Below are 19,903 nucleotides of genomic sequence, written 5' to 3'. Positions count from 1 at the left end.
ACTCTGGGAGGATCGAGAAGAGATCCTGGCCCTCCAAGAGGAGGGGTGAACTGCCTCTTTCCTGAGCCTCCCTCCCTTCTCCACGAGTCCGAGGGAAAGCCATCTCTCCTCACACCACCCCTAGTTTGGCCGACGTCTATCCCCACCCGCAACCCCCAGGTGCACACAGTTATTCATCTCTTCTCTAAACTACGGAGGCTCGACCCTCCGGCCCCAGTCGTGGCCACGTAACTGCCTGGGCCACGTCAGGTGGCAGGTGGAGGAGCCACGTCTTGGAAGACTCCCTGAGAGCCAAAGCAAACGCAAACTAGCCAGCAGGGAGGGAGGAAGGCTCCAGCCCTGCCCACGCCCTGCTGCGCTGGTGGCCTACTGGCAGGGCGCGTTTTCACGGGGAGCATTCAAACACGTGGTCTCACCTGCTGTCCGAAGGGGCGCAGCCCAGCCTGCGTTCCGCTGCAGGCGTAGACCCAGGCTCCTCAAGGGCCTCTCTTCCCCAGGAAATGGCTCCAGCCCCTGGCAGCTCGTAGGCAACTGGCTTGCTCGTGGCTCGTGGGCTTTGGCCAAGAGCTCTGACTGGACTGGGGGGCCGGGGAGGGCGTCACCAGCCCCTGCCCAAGGCAACCTTCTGTGGCATTCCACGGCTTGGGCCCAGAAGGGGCGGGCTGTGAGCCTTGGGAAGCGTGAGCTGGCTCCTTCATGATCCCAGGAAGCCAACGAGGGCCCTAGCCCCGTGGCAAGCCTTGGGAGCTGCCCCTGTGGGCTAGCAACCTCAGTCTCATGCTCAGGGTTGCTCACCTTGCACCATTCCACAGGCACAAAATTGTGTGTGGCATCCCAGCCCCACTGGCTTCCCCCCTCCCTGCTCGCCAGCCGAGAAAAGGAGGCTTGGATGCAAAGACCCCAGGGACGTGGGAGCAGACCCCCTGGAGCTCCGGTGGCTCGTGGTTTCTGGCACTGTCTCCCTCCCCTCCCCTCCCCTCGCCCCCTCCCTTTCTCTTCCCTGGCTCCTCCTGCCCCCCTTGTCCTCTGACACGACGTCATCCGTGGACATTTCCCGCTCTGCAGAAGTCCAAGCGCGGCACCAGGGCCACCCTTACCCCCGAGAGAAGCGGAACCGTGGATTTGGGCAGCAGATTCACGAGGGTCTCTGCCTCTGTGCGGACACAGCTGCGTCTCAGTCGTTTGGACTGTCAGTTATAGCTTCGGGTGTGAACGTGGCCCAGGGCCGCCGCCCCCTTCATGTTTACGCAACATTCCCACACGCTTCCTGGCGTGCCACGCGTTGGGCAAGTGTTGCGTTGGAAGTCCTTGGTTCAAATGCCAAGTAGCCCCAAGTCATAACTCGCCACGGCACGCCGGTCACGACCTCTTGGCAAGCTGGTCGGCTGTATGGGCCTGCCGGGGCCCCAGGAGGATCCTTTTGCCCGCCTGCACCTGACCAGGGATCCAGGGGAGCGGCCAGGCTCCCTTTGTTGGCCGGCAGGGCGATGCCGATGGGCTTCATGCAGGGGACGCACAGGCTGGAGAACGGCCGCTGGCAGCGACCCCCGCGCTTCGCTTGCCCCTGCCCCTCCACCCCCCACATGCCCTCCTGTCTTACACCACCACCGCCCTAAGAGGCTGGGGGGAGGGGCAAGGAGCACACTGGCTGGACGAGCCCCGAAGCCCCGAGGAGGCCACGGGTGGGCTGGGCGCCCCCCCTTCAAGCGGGTACCTCTTCTGCCTTCTGCTGCAGCAGCAAGGCCTCCTGCTTCAGCTTCTCCTTCTCCCGCTCCAGCTCCGCGATCGCTTTCCTCAGGTTCCCGGCATCCTGGTCGCTCTGCTGCCTCTGGATCTCCAGCGTCTGCACCAGCGTGACCTTCTCCTGGGTGGAGAGTTCCGTCTGGTGCAGCTTCCGGCTGATCTCCTCAGCCTGCTTCTTGAACCGCCGGGCCTCCTCTTCGGCCTTGGCCTGGGCCAGGCTCAGCTCGGTCACTTGCAGCTTGAGGCGCTCGGCGTCAGCGCTGATCTCCAGCTGCCGCTTGCGTTCCTGCTCCAGGGTCTTCTGGAAGCCCTCGGCCTCCTCCACCAGCCGCAGCGCCATCTGCTCCTTGTCCTCCTGGAGCCTCTTGGCCTGCTCTTGGGCCAGGTCCTTCTGCTTCTGCAGCATCTCCGCCTCGGCCTTCAGCCTGGTGGCCTCCTGGACGGCTTGCATCTTCTCCTTCAGGATCTTCTCCGCCAGGGCCCGCTGCTGAGCCAGGTCCTCCTCGGCCAGCTTCCGCATGCGGGCGGCCTCCTGGGCCTCCACGCTCAGCCGAGCGGCCTCCTCCGCCACCTGCTTCATCTTCTCGGCCTCCTCGACCAGGAACTTCTGCATGTTGTCCTTGTCCTTCAGGATCAGCATCTTGTTCTCCTCCTCGATGCGGGTCTTCAGCTTGATCAGCTCCTCCATCTGGATCTTCACCTTGAAGAGCTCCTCCTCCACCTGGGCCTTCTGTTTCATGGCTTCGGTCACCTCCTCCTTCAGCCGCTGCTGCTCCTCCTCCAAGATGCTCTTCTGGTGGTCGGTTTGCTCCAGCTGCAGCTTGACTTTGGTCAGCTCCTGCTCCACTTGGGCCTTCTGCCGCAGAGTCTGCTCGGCAAACTTCTTGTGCTTCTCCATCTCGGCATCCGCCAGCTGCTTCTGCTTGAGGGCGGCCTGCTCCGCCTGGGCCCGCTTGGCCGCCTCCAGCTCGGCCTCCTTCCGGAGCTTCTCTGCGTCTTCTTGCGCCTTGGCTTTGGCGTGAGCCTCCTCCTCTGCTCGCTGCTTCATGCGCTCGGCTTCCTCCACCAGCTGCCGGGACAAGGCGGCGTCCTGCTCCGCCTTGGCCCGGGCAAACTCGGCGTCCTCAGCCGCCTTCTTGGCCTTCTCGGCCTCCCCGCGCAGTTTGTCCAGGATGCTCTGCTCCTGCTGCCGGGTCTGCAGCAGCTCCTGCTCCTTCTGCTGCACGGCAGCGAAGTGCGCCTTCTCTTCCGCGGCGAGCCGCTTCTGGGCCGCCTCCTGGGCCAGCTGGATCTGCCTCTCGGACTCGCTCTCGGCCAGCTCCTTCTGCTTCTTGGCCTCCTCCACCTTGGCCTTCAAGCGCTCCACCTCCTCCAGGGCCGCCTTGCGCTGCCGGGCAGCTTCCTGCTCGGCGGCCAGGATCTTCTTGACCTTGGCTTCGGCCTCCTTGCGGCGGCTTTCCTCCTCCAGGGCCACCTGCCGCAGCTTCTCCGCCTCGCGCTCCGCCTGCTCCTTGCTGTGCTGGGTCTCCTCGGCGTCCCGCTTGATCTTGCTGAGCTCCAGCTCCAGGTCCGTCTTGCCGACGGAGGCCGTCTCAAACTTGACCTTGAGGATGCGGATCTCCTCCTCGATGAGGCGCCGCTGCTTCAGCGTGTCGTCCACGATGCCCTTCTGCCTCTCCAGCTCCTTTTCCGACGACGTCCGGAGCAGCGCGATCTTCTCCTCGATGTCCTGCTTGTGCTGAGCGGCCTGCTCCTCCAGCTGCCGCCGCTGGTAGGCCTCGTCCTCGGCCAGCCGCCGCAGCCGCTCGTTCTCGGCCTCCTTCTCCTTCAGGGCGATCTCGGCCTCCGCCTTGAGCCGCGAGGCTTCGTTGATGGCGGCCAGCTTCTCCTTGAGGATGCGCTCCGCCTCCGCCCGCTGCCGGACGGCCTCTTCCTCGGCCAGCTGCCGCTGCCGCTTGGCCTCCTCCGAGAGGGCCCTCAGCCGAGCCGCCTCCTCGGCCAGCTCCCGCAGCTTGCTGGCCTCGGCCTCCAGGATCTGCTTCGACTTCTCGCTGGTGGAGCGGGACTCCTCCTCCGTCCTGGCCTTGCTGCGCAGCAGCAGCTCCATCTCGGCCCGCAGCTTGGCCAACTCCTCCTCCAGCTCCTTCCGCTTCTGGATGGCTTCGCTCACCTCGTTCTTGAGGCGGAAGAGCTCCTCCTCCAGCAGCAGCCGCTGCTGCTCCCCGTTCTCCGTCTCGGCCTTCAGGCGGATCAGCTCCTGCTCGGCCAGGAACTTCTGCTGGGCCGTCCCCTCGGCCAGCTTCCGCTGCTTCTCCAGCTCCTCCTCGGCCAGCTGCTTGTGGCGCAGGGCGGCCTCCTCGGCCTTGCTCCGCTTCCGGGCCTCCCGCTCGGCGTCCTCCTTCTGCTTCTCGGCCTCCTCTTGCGCCAGGCTCTTCTTGTGGGCCACCTCCTCGGCCTGCAGGCGCAGGCGCAAGGCCTCGTTGGCCTTCTGCCGCCACTTCTCCACCTCCTTCTCGGCCTCCTCCCGGGACTGGTCGGCCTCCAGCTGCTGCTTCCTCAGGCGCTCGGCCTCCTCCTGGAGGTGGGTGACGGTGATGTGCTCCTGCTGCAGTGACATCTCCAGCTGGGCCGTCTTCTCGGCGAAGGACAGGCGCCGGCTCTGCAGGTCCGCCGCAGCGCTCTTCTGGGCCACCTCCTGGGCCACTTGCAGCTGCCGCTCTTTCTCCAGCTCGGCCTGCTTCATCCTGCGCTCGGCTTCCTCCGCCTGCAGGCGCAGGTCCTGCAGGTCCTGCAGGGCCTTCTGCTTCTCCCGCGCCGCCTGCTGCTCCGCCTGCACCTTGCGCTGCAGCTCCTCCTCCGCCTGCCGCTTCTTCTGCGTCTCGTCCTTGACCTGCTTGCGCAGGCGCTCCGCCTCCTCCTGGGCCAGCCGCTTCTGGCACTCCGCCTCCTCGGCCCGCGCCCGCAGGGCCTGCAGCTCGTCCTCGGCGCCGGCCTTCTGCTTCTGCGTGGCGTCCAGCTGCAGGCGGATGATGTGAATCTCTTCCTCCACTTTCCTGCGGCTGAACTCGGCCTCTTCGATGAGCTTGAGCTTGGACTGGATCTGCACGTCCGAGTTGAGCTTCATTTGCGTCAGCTCCTGCTGGATGTTCTGCTTCTGCTGCTCGGCGTCCACGGCCACCAGCTGCCGCTTGCTGACCTCCTCCTGCATGCGCTGCTGCAGCTCCAGGGCCTCCTGCTCTGCCTGGGCCTTGGCCCTGGCGTGGGCCTCGGCCAGCTGCCTCTGCTTCTCCAGCTGTGCCTCCACCTCAGCCAGGCGCTTCTGCTCCTCCGCCTTCAGTTTCTCAGCTGCTTTCTACGGGGGTGGGGAGTGGGGGGAGCACAGAAGAGAGAAGAAAGGGAGAGAAAGAAAGATCACAAGAGAGAGATTGGAGCAAGTGGGGCGGGCAGAGGGCCTGGGGGCGTGGCGTGGCGTGGCGGGGCACGGCCGTGGCTCTTCCCAGGAGGCTCCAGGGAGATGTGTGGCAATCTGAGAAGGAACACAGCACGCATGTCTCTCACGGAGTACGACAGGCAAGGAAGCAGGAAGACCCACAAACCGAGAATGGAGGACGGACGGACGGACGGATGGAAGGACAGAGACGGATGGACGGATGGACGCAAGACGGCGACAAGCAGAACCCAAGACAAAAAGGGCCACAGGACGGCAGCAGCCGGCACACCTCCACCGAGCAGAACCATCACCAGATCAACTGCCGGAACAATCACCAGATCAACTGCCGTGGCAGTGGCAGCAGCGGTGGCGGCAGCAGCAGCAGCAGCAAAGACCCGTCCTCTCGGAACAGCGAGGGAAGGGTCCCGCCCGACGGGGATGCGAAGAGAGGGAAAGGAAGTGGCAACAGGGAAGGACAGGTGGAAAGGGTCTCGAGGGCAGCGCCAAGGCCGCAGGCCATGCCCCGGGCTGCCTCCGCTGGCTCACAAACGCTCCGGGTTTCGCCCTCAACGTTCAGCCGCTCAGCTTCCCTTTGGCGGGAGGGCCGAGTCGTAGAGTCATAGAATGGTAGAGTTGGAAGGGGCCTATAAGGCCATCAAGTGCAGCCCCGGAGCGCCCCTCTGAGCAGGGGAGGCAGGGCGTGAGAGAGGGAGGTGCCGTGGGGAGAGGAGGCATGCAGGGAGCACACCGCACACCGACGGAAGACAGGAAGCTGGCCTGGGAAAGCGGCACGGGGCCGGGGGTTCCAGACCAGGCGACACGGGCGGCAGAAACGGTGGATGCTCGTGACCGGGAAGGCTGGACTCCCACCACCACCACCACCACCACCACTTCCTGTGGGCTGCCTCCAGCTGGGGGCTCAAATAGGGCCCGCCTCCCTCCAAAGGCCTCCGTTGCATCCAGTTTGTGGCTTCCCCCCTTTAATCTTCTGGGCGTTATAAGCGGCCATTCCCTTGGCCTGGAGGAAAGTGCACAGGGGATGGGGGGGAAGGAAGCAGGCTATGGTGAGGAGAGATGGAAGGGGTGGGTGGAGCATGCGCAGAGTGGAGAGTACCTGGTGCAGAAACGCCCGAGTCCTGGTTTTAACCCTCCATTAGATCCCCACCAACACAAACATTCCCCAAGAGAAAAGCGCTGGCAAAAGCGGCTGGACTTCCAAGGGCAGAGACCAAGAGTTAGAACGGTTAGAACCAGAGCAGAGCATTCAGGAGGACAGGGAAAAACAGAGCAAAGGCAGAGTCAGTGCGCCTGCGCCCACCCCTGCCCCCGGGGGGGGGGGGGAGAGACCCCAGCTGAAGCAGACGCAGCGGGACCAAGCGTGTATCTGGGAAGTGCCTCTTCCTGCCAGCCCGAAGGGAGCCCTCGATGGCCCCAGGGGCCCAAGCCCCAGAGAACACCTCCCGGGGGAGGCTTGCAGGGTCAGGGAGCTTCAGGGGCAGCGTTAGTAGTGGGGGTGGGGGCACAGGCAGTCTGAGGGGGGCAAGGTGCTGAACGGTATTGGGCCAAGGAAGGGGAGAGGGATGCAGCCAGGGCATGCAGGGCCCCCGGGGGGGGCACTCCTCCGAAGGGTCGCCGGCTCACCTCCTCCTCCTCCAGCCGCCGAAGGGTCTCCGTAATGAACTTGATGTATTGGCTGGTCAGGGTGGTCAGCTCACTGTACTGAGTCCGCAGGTCCACATACTGCAAGAGCAAAGCGGGCGCGTGAGTCCCCGGGCCTTCCGGGGGAGGGGAGGGGGGGGAGAGGACGGGCCCAGAGGCACAGCTTTTGGCCCACCAGACACAGCAGCTGACCCAGAGCCCGGGAACCAGCCAGCCCACCCCTCCCCAGAAGTGGGATCAGACCCGAGAGCCCCTCCCCCCTCCCAGCCTTCGGCAGCCTCATCCATCCGCCTTCATGGGTGGGTCCAATCCCCTGAGAAAGACCTCCAGGTTGGGGTCATAGCTACACCGCGTGGGGGTCATGGATTCCATCGCTTAACTAAACTACGCGGTGTGTGAAGAAGGATTCGGCTTTCGTCTGTCCAGAATCCCCTGTGCCCAAGTTCTAAAATTACAAGCAAGCAAAACGTTTTCTGATAATAAATAAATAAATAAATAAATAAAAGTAATTCATCCTTCCTCTCTGGTCATGGTCAGAACTGAGATGCCAGCAAACTGCTTTCTGCCTGGTATGATGAACTCCCTGCCAGAAGCCCGGGACCCCTAGCCTCACCCCCCATGGAACACGCTGCCCCCCCCCCCCCCCGCCCAGGACGCCACCCCCCTCACCTCCTGGATGATGCTGTCGGAGACAGACTGAACCTTCGGCTTCTTGGCAGGAGACGCCACCGGCTCCACCTGGGCCTTGTAGGTCACCAGCTGCAGCTCATAATCCTTGAGAAGAAAAGGGGGTTGGGGGCTGGATTTGGAAGCCCCTCAGCGCAGGAGGCGGCATCCTGCCTGGCCAGCGCTCCCCCACCCGCCTTCAGAAGCAGCTTCAGCCATCCCGCTGCTTAGGAGCACCACCTCCTCTTGCCCCTGCCCCCCTCCTCTTCCTCCTCGCAGCCCCCAAGGCCCCAGCACAGCCCCCACGCCCAGGCACCGCACCTTGATGGCATCGATGTACTGCTTGGCAAAGCGCTGGCACTCCTCCACCTTCTCCCGATTCCGGTCACACTCCTCCAGGAGTTTCTGGGGAAGCAAAACACCCCTCAGAATGACACAGCAGGGCTGGGAAATTGCCCCCACCCCCTGCCCCCGCCCACTACCACTATGATGATCTGTAGGCATTGAGGAAGAGTGAAAAACAGCATCTGGGCTGACTGCCCTTCTTCAGGCCCCAACCCGGCTCCCCCATGTCTATAACAACAGCGAAAACTTCCTGCTCATAGAAACAGAAGAGTTGGAAGGGGCCTACAAGGCCATCGAGTCCAACCCCCTGCTCAATGCAGGAACCCACCCTAAAGCATCCCTAACAGGTGGTTGCCCAGCTGCCTCTTGAAGGCCTCTAGTGTGGGAAAAGAGCCCACCACCTCCCTAAGGTCGCTGGTTCCATTGTCGTACTGCTCTAACAGTCAGGAAGTTTTTTCCTGATGGCCAGCCAGAATCTGGCTTCCTGTAACTTGAGCCCATTAATCCGGGTCTCAAGTTACAGGAAGCCAGATTCCAGCTGGACATCAGGAAAACCTCTCCAATGTTATGGAGCCAGGACCGTTTGAAAGATAGTTGGGTCCGTTTCAATCAAAGACAGATCTGCCTTTTGAAAAGTAACGCAGAGGAGTCCTTGTATGTGTAAACAGGCCCTTGCAACAATGTGCGAAGTGGAAGATTTGTATTCCTATTTGCCAGGTGGAGGGTGGAGTTCACGAGCGAACCTGAGGCCGCCTGAGGAAACCCAGGCTGGCGTAACGCCCACCCGCGGCCGTGGCAGACGAAGCGCCTCCTGCCCGTGCCTGGAGCCGTGCAGGCTGGGCGGCCGCCTGCCCTTGCTCCACTGCGCTGCTCCAGCCCCAGGCCTGGCATTACCTTCTCTTGCAGCAGCTGCTCCCGCACGCCCTTGCTGCTGGTGATGGGCACGGCCTGGAGGCTCTCCTGGCGCCGCCGGGCGTCCCGGATCCACTGGATGAGCCAGTCGTAGCTCTCGCGGTAGTAGCGCAGCTGCCGGCCCAGCTGGTCCAGCTCCCGCTGGCGCAGGTCGATCTGGGCCAGGATGGCCTGCCAGCGCTCCAGGAGGTGCTGCACGCGCTCGCGGTACCGGTCCAAGTCCAGGTCCCTCTCGCTGTGACCCCTCACCATCCGCTCGTTCACCTCGCTGGCCTTGCCCAGGTCCGCCTCCAGGGTCCTGAAGAGGGGCTGGTGCCCTTCCACCTGCCCACGCAGCCTCTGCGGCACACAGGGAGCCGGGTCAGGGGAGGAAGCCCACGCCCTGGCCACATACCCCCTCGGAAGCCGCCACGGGCCGGCTCCTCGCCACCCCCCCAGTCACCTTCAGCTCTGCCTTGGTCGCCTCGAGGGCCTGCAGGTCGGCGGGCACCGCCTGCACGTCCTTCAGCTGCTCCTCGTAGTTCCGGACCAGCTCCTCCGCGCCTTGCGTGCTGCGGATGACCAGGCTGACGGTCTTCAGCCTGCAATGGAAGACACCAGGCGTGGCTTAGCCCCACGGCCGCCCCAGGAGGCCTCTCTCGTCCAGCACCGCTGTTTCCCGGAGTGGCCAGTCAGATGCCCCCACGAGATGCCCACGCGCAGGAGGCACGGGCAACAAGCGCCCCGCCAGCGGCAGCCCCGCTCCCGCGCCACGGCTGCAGAGAGGCGCGGTGCCTCCAATGCTGCTGGAGGCCATCGGTAGCCATCTGGACTAGTGGCCATCGGTAGCCACCTCCTCCCTGAATTAGCAGGTTGGACCACGTTTAATTGATTTATTTAAGATATTTTTAGGTCCACCTAAAACAGAGGTGCTCTAAGCAGCTTATAACGCTGAGCAAAAATTAAAAAACACAATTACAAGGCAAGGCAACAAATAGCACAGAGCATTATATCAAAATGCATCACATAAAATCAGAGAGGAGCAGAAGAAAAACCACAATTTATTTATTGTGTTATGATCTGCCCAGAGGTCTCTGGCTACTTGGTCGTATAGAAATGTAATAAATAGGGAGCAGAGCTAAAACAGTGAAGGAACCAAGACATAATTTAGAGGGTCTGGGAAAGCAAAAAGTGTCGTTAAGCCAGGTGCCAGGTGGGCCTCGTGGAAGAGGGCACTTGCACAACTGGGAGCCACTACAGAGAAGGCCCTTCCCTGCCTTTGTTTCCCCTTAGAATAGCAGAGTTGGAAGGGGCCTCCAAGGCCATCGAGTCCAACCCCCTGCTCAAGGCAGGAATCCACCCTAAAGCACCCCTGAAAGATGGTTGTCCAGCTGCCTCTTGAATGACTCTAGTGTGCCTCTAGTGGCAGCACACTAGAGGCACACACTAGACCCTTCTATGGGTCCCTTGGTGGCGGCACCCATAGAAGGGCTGCAGCTGACAATTCCAGGGTTCAGGCCAAGGCCCACGTGGGCAGAGGAGAGCCCAGAAGAGGAGCAGCAGGTCTCTCCCTAATCCACACCACAATGGTTCTTGCCCTGGCCTGGGTCCCTCTCCTCAAAGGGTGAACCATTATTATTATTATTATTATTATTATTTATTTATATAGCACCATCAATGTACATGGTGCTGTACAGAGTAACCACCCACCAAATTCCTGTTCTTCCCTAAATAGTTTAGAAGCGTGGTGGAACTGGAGCAAGGGCACCGAACCGTCGATGAGGCAGATAGGAAGTTGCAAGGAGGCCCACCGGGGGCAAAGGGAACGGGCCCGGGGAGGCCCCAGGAAGGAGAGGCAAGCAGCCCCCTGGTCCCCAGCTCCGCAGCCCAAGGCCACCCGCTCCTCCCAGGAGGGGGACGTACTTCTCCAGGTAGATGCTGGAGAGGCTGTACACCTGGTCCATCTTCTGCAGCGTGATGTCCAGCTCCGAGTGCAGCGTGGGGGCCGAGCCGGCCTGGTCCGGCTGAGCCAGCACTTGCTCCGTCTTCGTGCTCACTTTGCCCAGGCTCTTCTTGATGCCTTCCAGCTCCAGGTGGATTTGCTAGAGGCAGACAGAGGCGTGAGGGCCAGGAAGGAGTCCAGCTCCCATCTGCTGAGCGCAGGGAGTCCGTGCCAGCGGCAGGGCAGAACCCTTGCGCTGGGAGGTAGGGGAGCAGCCCTGGCTCGGGGCAGAGGCCCTGCTCGGCATGCAGACGCTCCCCGCCTCCAGGCGGGGCTGGGAAAGAATCCGGCCGGAAACCTCAGAGTGCCGTGGCTGCGGCCAGCCAGTGAGGGCAATGCTGGCCTAGATGGACCGACGGCCTGGCTCGGAAGAAGGCTGATGCCAAGTCAGACCCTTGGCCCCTCTGGCTCAGCAGGGCTCTCCAGGCAGGATTGAACCCCGCCTTCAGCCGGCAAAGCAGGGGCTTCTCCCTCCGAGCACCGCCCCCCCCAACCCACCCCCGCCACCTGCCCCCCTCTCTCTCTCCAAGAGCTCCCTGGTGGAAGTGTGCCAGGGCTGCCTTCCTGCCCAGGCTGGGGGCGGGGAGCAGTACCTGCTGGTCACTGATCCGCTGGGCACACTCCCTGGCAGGGTCTTTGTCCAGCGGAGAACGGATCTTGTGGATGGTGCGGGACTCACAGCCCTCCAGCTGCAGGCGGATGTCCTTCAGCTGCGATATGAAGTTCCTGCACAGCGACTCCTCCTGCTCCCCTGGAGCCAAACACACACCAAGCCCAGGATCAGTGCACAGGGCAGGTGACAACATCCCTTGGGGGAACCGGGGGGGGGGGCTGGGGAGTGAGGCCTCCAGCCAGCCTGGGTGAGTACAGGGGGAAGCGGGGGCTGGCTGACGATCCTCAGTGGAGAAGCGGTGGCGGGAGAGCTCGGCCACTGGGGGCAGCAGAGGCCCCAGACTTGGCGCTGAGCAGAGCGGAACACGGTGTCCCAGCGTCGTCTTAGGAAGTCAAGCAGGGAGCAGGTGGGGCCCTAGCAGGGGAGGCCTTGGGCTGGGTTGGTGTCAGGCTCCCGTCTGCCCTGCATGACGGAGGCCTCTTCTGGGGAAGGGGGCTGGGAGCTGGTCAAAGGCAGTCTGAGGACGCCCCTCCTATTCTATCCCCATTTGCCCCTCCTCCCTTACCCCCGGGACTCCAGAGCAAAAGTGGCAGCGGCGGACCCAATGGGACACTCAGACCCGCCATTGGGGCACCCATCCAGCTGCAGAAGGCTGTTGTCACCGTGTGCGTGTTCTACTCAGGAGGAGGGAAAGGGCGCAGCCACTCCTTCTGAGCCACCCCGCTCAGCCTCCACACCAGGGGCAGGTCAAGGGCAGTAGAGCAGCAGCCCAGCCCTGCTCCCCGCGTCTCCTCTTCCTTGGGGGATGCAGGGCACCAAAGCAGGGCGTCTCGCAGGAGGCGTCCCTCCCAGGCTGGCCGGCCGGCCCGTACCTTTCTCCAGGCCACGCAGCAGGAGCTCATACTTCTGGGTGCAGGTGGTGTACTCGCGCTCCACGTGCAGCCGGTCGTCCGGCTGGAAGTTCTGGGAGTCCTGGCTGTTGCGCAGGAACTCCTGGTAGTGGGTCTCCAGGCTGCGCAGGGCCTGCCGGTGGTCCTCCGGAGGCATGGTCCGGAACTGGGGAGAAAGGCCGCCCGGTCAGAGGCTCCCCTCCCAAATCCAAAGCCCAAAGCGAGGAGGGGGGAAGCAGGCGAGCTCAAGCGTAAAACGCGAGGAAGGCGGGGGCGATCCAAAGAGCCGAGCAGGCCCCCAGGGGCCCAGAGGGTCCCCTAAAGAACGCGAGGAAGGCGGGGGTGATCCAAAGAGCCGAGCAAGCCCCCAAGGGTCCAGAGGGCCCGCCCAAAGCCTGCCTCTCCCAACCCAGGACTAGGGCAGGGGCCACCCTCTCTCTCCGCAGCCCCGGCAGGACGACGGCCTCCCGCAACGGATCCGGGACCATCCGGCTCAGCCCCCGTGCTGCCCCAAGAGGGTCCCCTAAAGAAACCGGCCTTCGCAGTTTCCGTGCATCTGCAGAATTTGCAGTTATGCTCACCAGGAATCTCAGCTTTGCTGGATAAATAAAGCAAGTCCCCAGCACTCAAGGCTGGAGTAAAAAGAACCGAAAGCCCTGCTTGGTGGCCCCTCGGAAGCCCAAAGGGGCGAGAGCAGGACTTCCAGGGGGGGGAGGGTTTTCAGAGGGAGGGGGCGCTCCGGGTGCTACCAATCATGAGCCCCCCACTCTGTGCACCTGTCCCGTCTTTTCCTTCTTAACGGATGTTTCAGGGAAAGGAAAAAGACGGAGCCAACGGCGGGAAATCACCGGAAGGTTTCAGGTGTCCTCCGGACCCTCCGTAGGACTCCGTGACTGAGGCGGGGCGACTGAATGGCAAAAGCGCCCCAGGCCTGCTTCCCCTCTGGCTGCTCCAGGCTCACGTCCCGTCCCCAGAGCCCTTCCGGTTCATCCTGGCCTGTGGCTGGCCTCAAAATGCCACGTCCGCCACCCCAGCGCTGGGGAGCACTTCTTTGGAGGGGCTGTTGGCTCACTTGGCGTTGGGGGGGGGGTGGCATTGAAGGAAGGGGGCAAGGGAAGGGAAGGGGGCTCTGAGGCTCACCATGAGGAGAGACCATGCCTGGATCAGCTGGATGTCTCGCTGCAGGTACTGCCAGGAGAGGAGGCTCTTCATGTCGACGTGCAGCTGGTGCCAGGAGGACCTCAGGGTCTGCTGGGTGGCCTCCAGCCTGGGGAGAGGAGCACAGCGTCAGCCTGGGGCCAGGGAGCACGTGCGGGGAGGGGGAGGCCCCGCATTTGCAGCGCCATCCGTGCCCGCGGAGACCCGCCAAAGCCCACACACAACCCTCCGCTTCCAGGTGCTGCTCCCTGGCCTGGCCCGGGAGTCGGGCTCAGCGTGTGGGAGCAGGACCGGGGTGCGTGTGTCTCCATCGCCCACCCCAAGGCAGGCAGACAGGCAGGCGCTGCAGACCTGCTGACGGCTTCCAGGGCGTCCTTGTTGGGTGGGGGCACCAGGAAGCAGATGGACGGCACGACGGACTCGCTGCCCGCAGCATTCAGCACCTTCCACTTGTAGGGTTGGGCGTTGCTGAGGAGGGTGCAAGAATCGCCCTTGTGCACCGTGATCTGGAGGGCGGGTGGGAGGAGGAGGAGAGAAGGGAACAGGCCGGCTTAGATGTTCGCAGCGAGGCCCAGCGCCGCCCCTCCCCACGCCAAGTTCTGGGCCCTCCTCGCGCCCCTCACCTCCACCTGCTTGTAGTCACAGACTGCCTGGACGGGCAGCCGGCCCTTGACCGGGGCGCTCGGGCTCCGTGGCTTCAGCTGGACGATGGCCTTGGCGCGCTTGGCCAGCCCCGCCAGGTGCCCCTGGTACTCAGCAAGGCGCTCCTTCTCCTCCTGAAGGTTGTTGGGGGGGGGGGGAGAGAGAGAAAGGTGAGGAGAGCACGCTCAGAGCAGGGCCTGGTAGGGGGTGAGGCGAGGTGGGGCGGGGAGGCAGGTCCTGCCCCGGACTTACAAGGGAGTCTTTCAGCAAGTCCTCCAGCCGGGTCACCGTGATGGACCGGTCGCAGACAAACTTTTTCCTCATCGTCTCCTGGGTCTTGTGCAGGAACTCCTCGGCTTCCTTCACGTCAGAGAAGAACTGGGGCGGGGCGGGGGGGGGGGGAGAAGAGGCCGGTGAGGCGCTCCGTGGCAGCTCCTGCCATGGCAGATTTGCCCGGGCGGGGAGTTGCCCAGACTGGCCAGCCGAGGCCCCGGGTGAACCAGCCCAGGGGGGCAGCATCCCCAGAGGCCCTCCCCTCCAGAGGTGGTACCTGGAAGTAGGCGGTGTTCTCCTTCAGGTGGGCCTCGATGCAGCAACACAGCTGGAGCATCCAGCTCCACTGGGTCTGCAGGGCAGCCTGGAAGGCCTTCAAAGGGTGAGGGGGGGAGAGAGAGAGAGGGAGGTGGGGAGAGAGGGAGGCTCAGAAGGATGGCCATGGAAACATCCCCCGTCCTGGGCAGAAAGCCCCCCACCCGCCCGGGAGACCTGAAGAGCCCTGGCCCCGCTGAAGAGCGTGGGGGGTGGGGAGCGTCCCTGGGCCCCCTCGCCCTTCTGTAGCGATTAGGCCAGCCAGATGTGGCTTCTGACAAGGCCTCGTGACACACCCGTGACTGCTGGGCCCTGAGCAGCGCCAGAGTCATGAGACCCACTGGCACACCACACCCTGGCCGGGCCCCAATCCCGACGGCAGGGAGCGCTTCTCGGGCCCCACCTCCACCGTCTGCTTGCCCGGGTGCTCCTCTCGCAGCAGCCGGTCACCCGTGTTCTGGATTTCTTTGATCTTCCGCTCCCGCTGCTCCAGCTCCCTCATCAGGCCCTGGAGGAGGAGGAGGAGGAGAAACGGACGGGGGGGGGGGAGAGGGGGGCGCCTGCGCGTCAGTGAGGGGGCGCAGCAGCAGCCCTCTCCTGCCCCGTCCCCGCAGGACGGGCCTCGGGCCCCTTACCGAGTAGCTTTCCTTCTTGGCGGCCATGTTGCTGTTGCGCTCGCTCCAGTCGTAGTTCACCTCCTCCTCCTCCTTCTCGTTCAGCCACATCAGCTCCTTGGTGGCCGCCGCCACAAACGCCTGAAGGCTTTCCAGCTGCCGGAGCCGGCCCTTGGACGAATGCTGCAACGACACAGGTGCCGTGACGGGCCGGCCTCCCTGCCTGCAGACGGCTCATCCGGGCGGAAGGGGTTTGGCTCTAGCTTTAACACCGGGACGTTTCTAGGCCTCATGCTCAGAGAGGAGCCTGGAGGGGAGCTGGGCCGAGGAAGGACGGACGGCCTCCTGGCAAAGCCCTCTTCCCGTCATAGAATCATAGAATAGTAGAGCTGGAAGGGGCCTACAAGGCCATCGAGTCCAACCCCCTGCTCAAGGCAGGAATCCACCCTAAAGCATCCCTGACAGAGGGTTGTCCAGCTGCCTCTGGAAGGCCTCTAGTGTGGGAGAGGCCACAACCTCCCTAGGTCACTGATTCCATTGTCGTACTGCTCTAACAGTCAGGAAGTTTTTCCTGATGTCCAGCTGGAATCTGGTTTCCTTTAACTTGAGCCCATTATGCCGTGTTCCTGCCAGGGCTGCCCGCCTCACCCCCGACCGCCTGCCCATTCCGCTTCCCCTCCTAGCTCCAGGCCAGATCCACACAGGAGAGCCATCCAGCCCCCGGGAAGAGCCCACATCCAGCCCCCGACTGCTCACCAGCAGCTTGGCGTACTGCAAGTCCAGCTTGCCCAGGCAGTCCCGGTAGGCGCTCCGCGGGCCAGGAGAGAGCTGGGCCTGCGGGGGACACACAAAGAGAAGAAGCCGTGAGCCTCCGGGCAAGCAGGGAGCGGATGACACGGCACCCTCGTCCCCACCCCCCGCTCCATTCCGCACCATGTGTGGAAACGAAACGGGGGGCACTTCGGGTGGGGGGAGAGGGGGCCTCCTCCCAAGGGTGCCTCCGCCACCCCTGGCGCTCCATGCCTGGGCAGCGCTGGAGTATCCGGGCTGGGGCGGGGCCCGGCCGCCGCAGAGGCAGCGGAGTGCCAGGCAGGGCCCGGCAGGGCCGGCTCACCTCGTCGGCCCGGGCCCTCTCGATCTTGGCCCGGAACTCCTCGACGGACTGGTGCAGGCCCCGGTGGCTGCCCAGCTGCGACTCGACGGTCGGGAGGTCGACGCCCCACTCAGCCGCACTGATCCGGCGCTGGTTCTCTTCCACCCAGGCGAGTAGGTCCTGCAGGTAGCGCAGCGTGACGTCGTCCAGCTCCTGCCGCGGGCGCTGGGTGACGGGCAGGGAGACCTGGGCGATGTGGGCTGAGCCCGACTTCAGGCGCAGGTTGAACTCCGTGCGGATGGCCACGAGGCGCTCGTGCAGGCGGTACACCCTGCGGGAGGGGAGAGGCCGGGCGGTGAGGGGGGGCGGCATCCACCTGGGCTCGGGAAGGCGGAGGAGCCCTGGCAGAGAGCAGCCAAGGCCACGGAATGTGGGGTGGGGGGGGGTGGGCGAGAACGGCGGGAAAGCCAAGCAGTCACCAGGAGGAGGAGGAGGAGGAGGAGGAGGGGGGAGGGCCCCCCGGGGGGGCCTGTGCTGCCTCCTGGGGGCTGAAGGGGACTGGCTGAAACTAGGGCTGCACAGAGCCCCATCTGGGGTGGGGGAAGGAGCCCCAGGCCCGGCTCGCGCCGGCTGCTTCTTCCCAGGGGAGCGTTTGCCCTGCAGTACTCTCTGCCGCCATCGGGCCAGGGGGGCGCTGCTGGCTCGTGGGAAGAGCAGCCCCGGCCGGCACGTGGGGAGAGCAGCCAAGCCACGTGGAGGAGCAGCAGCAGCAGCAGCAGCAGGGGAGGACGGCTGACCTGCGGTACATCTGCTCGCCTTGCGGGTGGCGCCCGTCCTTGAGGGCCTGGACGTCATTGAAGAGTGCGCGGATCATGCCGTCGGCCTTGTCCAGGTCCCGCTCGATCTCCGCCGACTTCTGAGGGGCCTTGCCCGCGTTGATCAGCCGGATGTCCTGGAGGGAAGCGGGAAAGGAGGCTCAGGGCCCACCCGAGAGCCGGCCAGCACGGCACAGCAGCCACACACACACACACACACACACACACACATACGGGCTCCAGGCCCTGGGGCCAAGAGGGTGCCCAGCACAGGCCAAGGAGGGAGGGAGGGAGGGGGGGAACTCACCGACTGGAGGAGGGTGTCGGCCTGGTTGAGCTGCTCCTCACAGAGCCCCGACTCCATCTGGAGCTTGCTGACAATGCGCTGCAGCCGCTCCAACCTGGGGGTGGGGGTGAGGATGAAGGGTCAGCGCAGGCGCCTCTGCCCTGCTCTGCCGGGGGCCCTCGCCCAGCCCCACTGTCATGCCAGCCTCTGCATCTCTCGCCCCCCCGCAGCCAGCCAGCCAGCCTGTCCTCCTGGCTGGCCCCAGCTAAGACAGCAGTGCCCCGGGCTCAGCAGCTGCTCCAAGGCTGCCTCGGCCTCGTTCTGCGGTCCGGGCTGTGCCGTTTCCTGGTGAGCCCGGGCCAGCGGGGAGCGAGTGGTGGTGAGTCACCAACCGTGTGTTTCCCATTAGAGCTGGGCTGGGCCAGCAGCCGGGAGGGAGCAGGGGGGAGGGAGGGGCCTGCCGGACGCCGGCGCTCCCTCCCCAGAAGAAAGGCCCAGCCGGCACGGCTGCGGAGGACAGAAGCCCGTTCGGCCTCCGCCTAGCCGGGAGAGGCCCATGCTGCCAAGGGCCCCTGGCCCCACGACGGCTCCTGCCGGTGGCCAGCCCCGGCCCCAGGCCCAGCGCCACCCGTTTCACCCACCTCTCGAACTCAGAGCGCAGAAGTTTCTCGCGCTCCAAGATGGCGACGTGCAGCTTGCCCCACTCCTTCTCCACGTCCAGGGGGTGGCAGCCGGGGGGCACCTTCAGCTGCCCCGATTGCACTGCAGCCTGCGCCAGCCAGCCACAGAGAGGGCGAGAACAAGGGAAACCAGCAGCACCATCAGACACGAGGACACGGATGTGCCAAGGCAGCCCGGCGGGCCGGGGGGAGACAGGCGGGGGGGGAGGGTCAGCCTCTGTGGCTCAGATTGCTGCCCAAGGGTAGCCAAAGGCTCCGGGCTAAAAGGCCCAGGCCTTGGGCTCCCGTTTCACGCCTGTTCGGGCGTCTCCAGAGCCAGACCACGGGTCCATCGCGCGTGGAAGCAGCTCCTCTCCCCCAATGAAACGGTCTTTCCCCGGCCGGCCGGCCAGAGACTGCCTGGGGCTCTGCACAGAGTGACGCCCCCCCACCCCACCCCACCCCAAGGCCAATACAACTCAGGCCCCGATGGTGGGGAGGAGGGCGAGGAGGGGCCTCTGGCGCCCCCCCCCACCTGCCTTATAAGAGACAGCCCCTCGGAGGGCGGAAGGGCCGTCACGGCTGCGGTGCCAGCCCACGTGCCCCCGGCATGCTCACCTCGAGGGACTGATAGATGGCCTTGGAGCGGTTCTTGTCGGCCTCCTTGGCAGGCAGCTCCGTCTCCTTGAATTTCAGGAACTGATGCCACAAGATCTGAGGGCGGCACATGGGGGAGGGGGGCACAGGGAGGGCCTGAGACCAGGAGGGGGCAGGGCAGGGCAGGGAGGGAGGGAGGGGCGAGAGCAGGGCTGGACCCTGCCGGCCCCTGACACCGCCCACGGGATGAGGGTGGGGCCGGGCCCACAGGCATTTCGGAGCCAGGGGACCCCAGGCGCAAAGAAGGCCCTGCTGGCGCAAGTCCACCCCCCCCGCCCCCGCCGGCTTCCAAGCGCCCTATTCTCCCTCCCGCAAACAAGCCAGGAGCTGTGCAAAGCACCAGGGCCAGGCGGGCGGCCCGATGCCACCATGAGCCACTTTGCCTGCCCCCCTGGAGGCCTGCCAGAGCAGCTGGAATAATTGCCAGCCTCAGGCCTCTCCCGGGCACCCTGCCTGGGCACGCCGTCTCCAGGCCTGCCAACGATGCCACAGCAGGGCGATCCTGGCCCTGTTTTGGTAGGGAGGGAGGGGCCCTTTCATTCACAGCCAGCAGAGAGGGAGTTCCTCCCCCCACCCCCACCCCCACCCCCACCCCCACCCCCACCCCCACCCTAAGGATGGAACATGCTGGTGTGAACCCAGCGCTCCTGGCTCGGAAGGAGGCAGCGGGTGGAGGGAGCCCCAGTCTGGGCTGCTCCCCACCCTGCCTCCAGAGACACCCTCCCCCCTGGGCCCAGCCCTCCCTCCCTCCCTCCGCTTAAGGAAGATGGGAGAAGGAGGGGGAGGGCTCTCCTGGGCAGGGGAGGGGGTAGGCTGGCCCAATGGGGGTCACCAGCTGCCCGTGACCCCAAGCCCCAGCAAGAGGTGCCCCAAGGTGGCAGAGGCGGCGTGAGGATACCTGCCAGAGCGCATCCCTCAGCCCCCACGTGGGGCAGGCCGTGGGGAGAAAGTGGGGCAAGCTGGATGGGGAGCCCAGAGGGCCACGATCCTGGCCAGGAAGCAGCCCCGGCAGGCTCTCACCTCAATCTCCTCGTAGCTGGCCGGGACCCTCCGCTCCTCAAAAACCATGGTGTGGTGCCGGATCCATTGCAGGAGCAGCGTCACCAGCTCGTAGTACTCCTGCCAGCGCAGCTGCAACTCCTGAGGTGGAGG

At 64.7% G+C, this 19,903-nt stretch overlaps 1 protein-coding gene across 12 annotated transcripts in view; it reads right to left on the bottom strand.

Annotated features, from left to right (window-relative positions):
- The window catches only part of PLEC (plectin), a 94,913-nt gene that overhangs the window by 10,102 nt on the left and 64,908 nt on the right, over nucleotides 1-19,903 (bottom strand). For 11 of the 12 annotated variants that reach the window (XM_063131265.1, XM_063131268.1, XM_063131273.1 and 8 more), the window contains 23 exons: nucleotides 19,772-19,891; nucleotides 18,713-18,808; nucleotides 18,077-18,204; nucleotides 17,457-17,550; nucleotides 17,132-17,286; nucleotides 16,356-16,665; nucleotides 15,998-16,075; nucleotides 15,263-15,424; nucleotides 15,031-15,135; nucleotides 14,590-14,685; nucleotides 14,292-14,417; nucleotides 14,021-14,173; nucleotides 13,749-13,903; nucleotides 13,380-13,506; nucleotides 12,222-12,405; nucleotides 11,330-11,487; nucleotides 10,658-10,836; nucleotides 9,198-9,336; nucleotides 8,738-9,094; nucleotides 7,820-7,903; nucleotides 7,502-7,606; nucleotides 6,815-6,913; nucleotides 1,715-5,095 (listed from right to left, as the gene is read on the bottom strand). In XM_063131265.1, the coding sequence (XP_062987335.1) occupies nucleotides 1,715-5,095; nucleotides 6,815-6,913; nucleotides 7,502-7,606; nucleotides 7,820-7,903; nucleotides 8,738-9,094; nucleotides 9,198-9,336; nucleotides 10,658-10,836; nucleotides 11,330-11,487; nucleotides 12,222-12,405; nucleotides 13,380-13,506; nucleotides 13,749-13,903; nucleotides 14,021-14,173; nucleotides 14,292-14,417; nucleotides 14,590-14,685; nucleotides 15,031-15,135; nucleotides 15,263-15,424; nucleotides 15,998-16,075; nucleotides 16,356-16,665; nucleotides 17,132-17,286; nucleotides 17,457-17,550; nucleotides 18,077-18,204; nucleotides 18,713-18,808; nucleotides 19,772-19,891 (6,591 nt within the window). The remainder of the gene's footprint in view (nucleotides 1-1,714; nucleotides 5,096-6,814; nucleotides 6,914-7,501; nucleotides 7,607-7,819; nucleotides 7,904-8,737; nucleotides 9,095-9,197; nucleotides 9,337-10,657; nucleotides 10,837-11,329; nucleotides 11,488-12,221; nucleotides 12,406-13,379; nucleotides 13,507-13,748; nucleotides 13,904-14,020; nucleotides 14,174-14,291; nucleotides 14,418-14,589; nucleotides 14,686-15,030; nucleotides 15,136-15,262; nucleotides 15,425-15,997; nucleotides 16,076-16,355; nucleotides 16,666-17,131; nucleotides 17,287-17,456; nucleotides 17,551-18,076; nucleotides 18,205-18,712; nucleotides 18,809-19,771; nucleotides 19,892-19,903) is intronic. The other variant, XM_063131275.1, reaches the window with a different exon arrangement.

This window comes from Elgaria multicarinata, chromosome 7 (assembly GCF_023053635.1).
Source record: "Elgaria multicarinata webbii isolate HBS135686 ecotype San Diego chromosome 7, rElgMul1.1.pri, whole genome shotgun sequence".
Taxonomy (NCBI): domain Eukaryota; kingdom Metazoa; phylum Chordata; class Lepidosauria; order Squamata; family Anguidae; genus Elgaria; species Elgaria multicarinata.
This window is presented reverse-complemented; position numbering and strand designations above follow the sequence as displayed.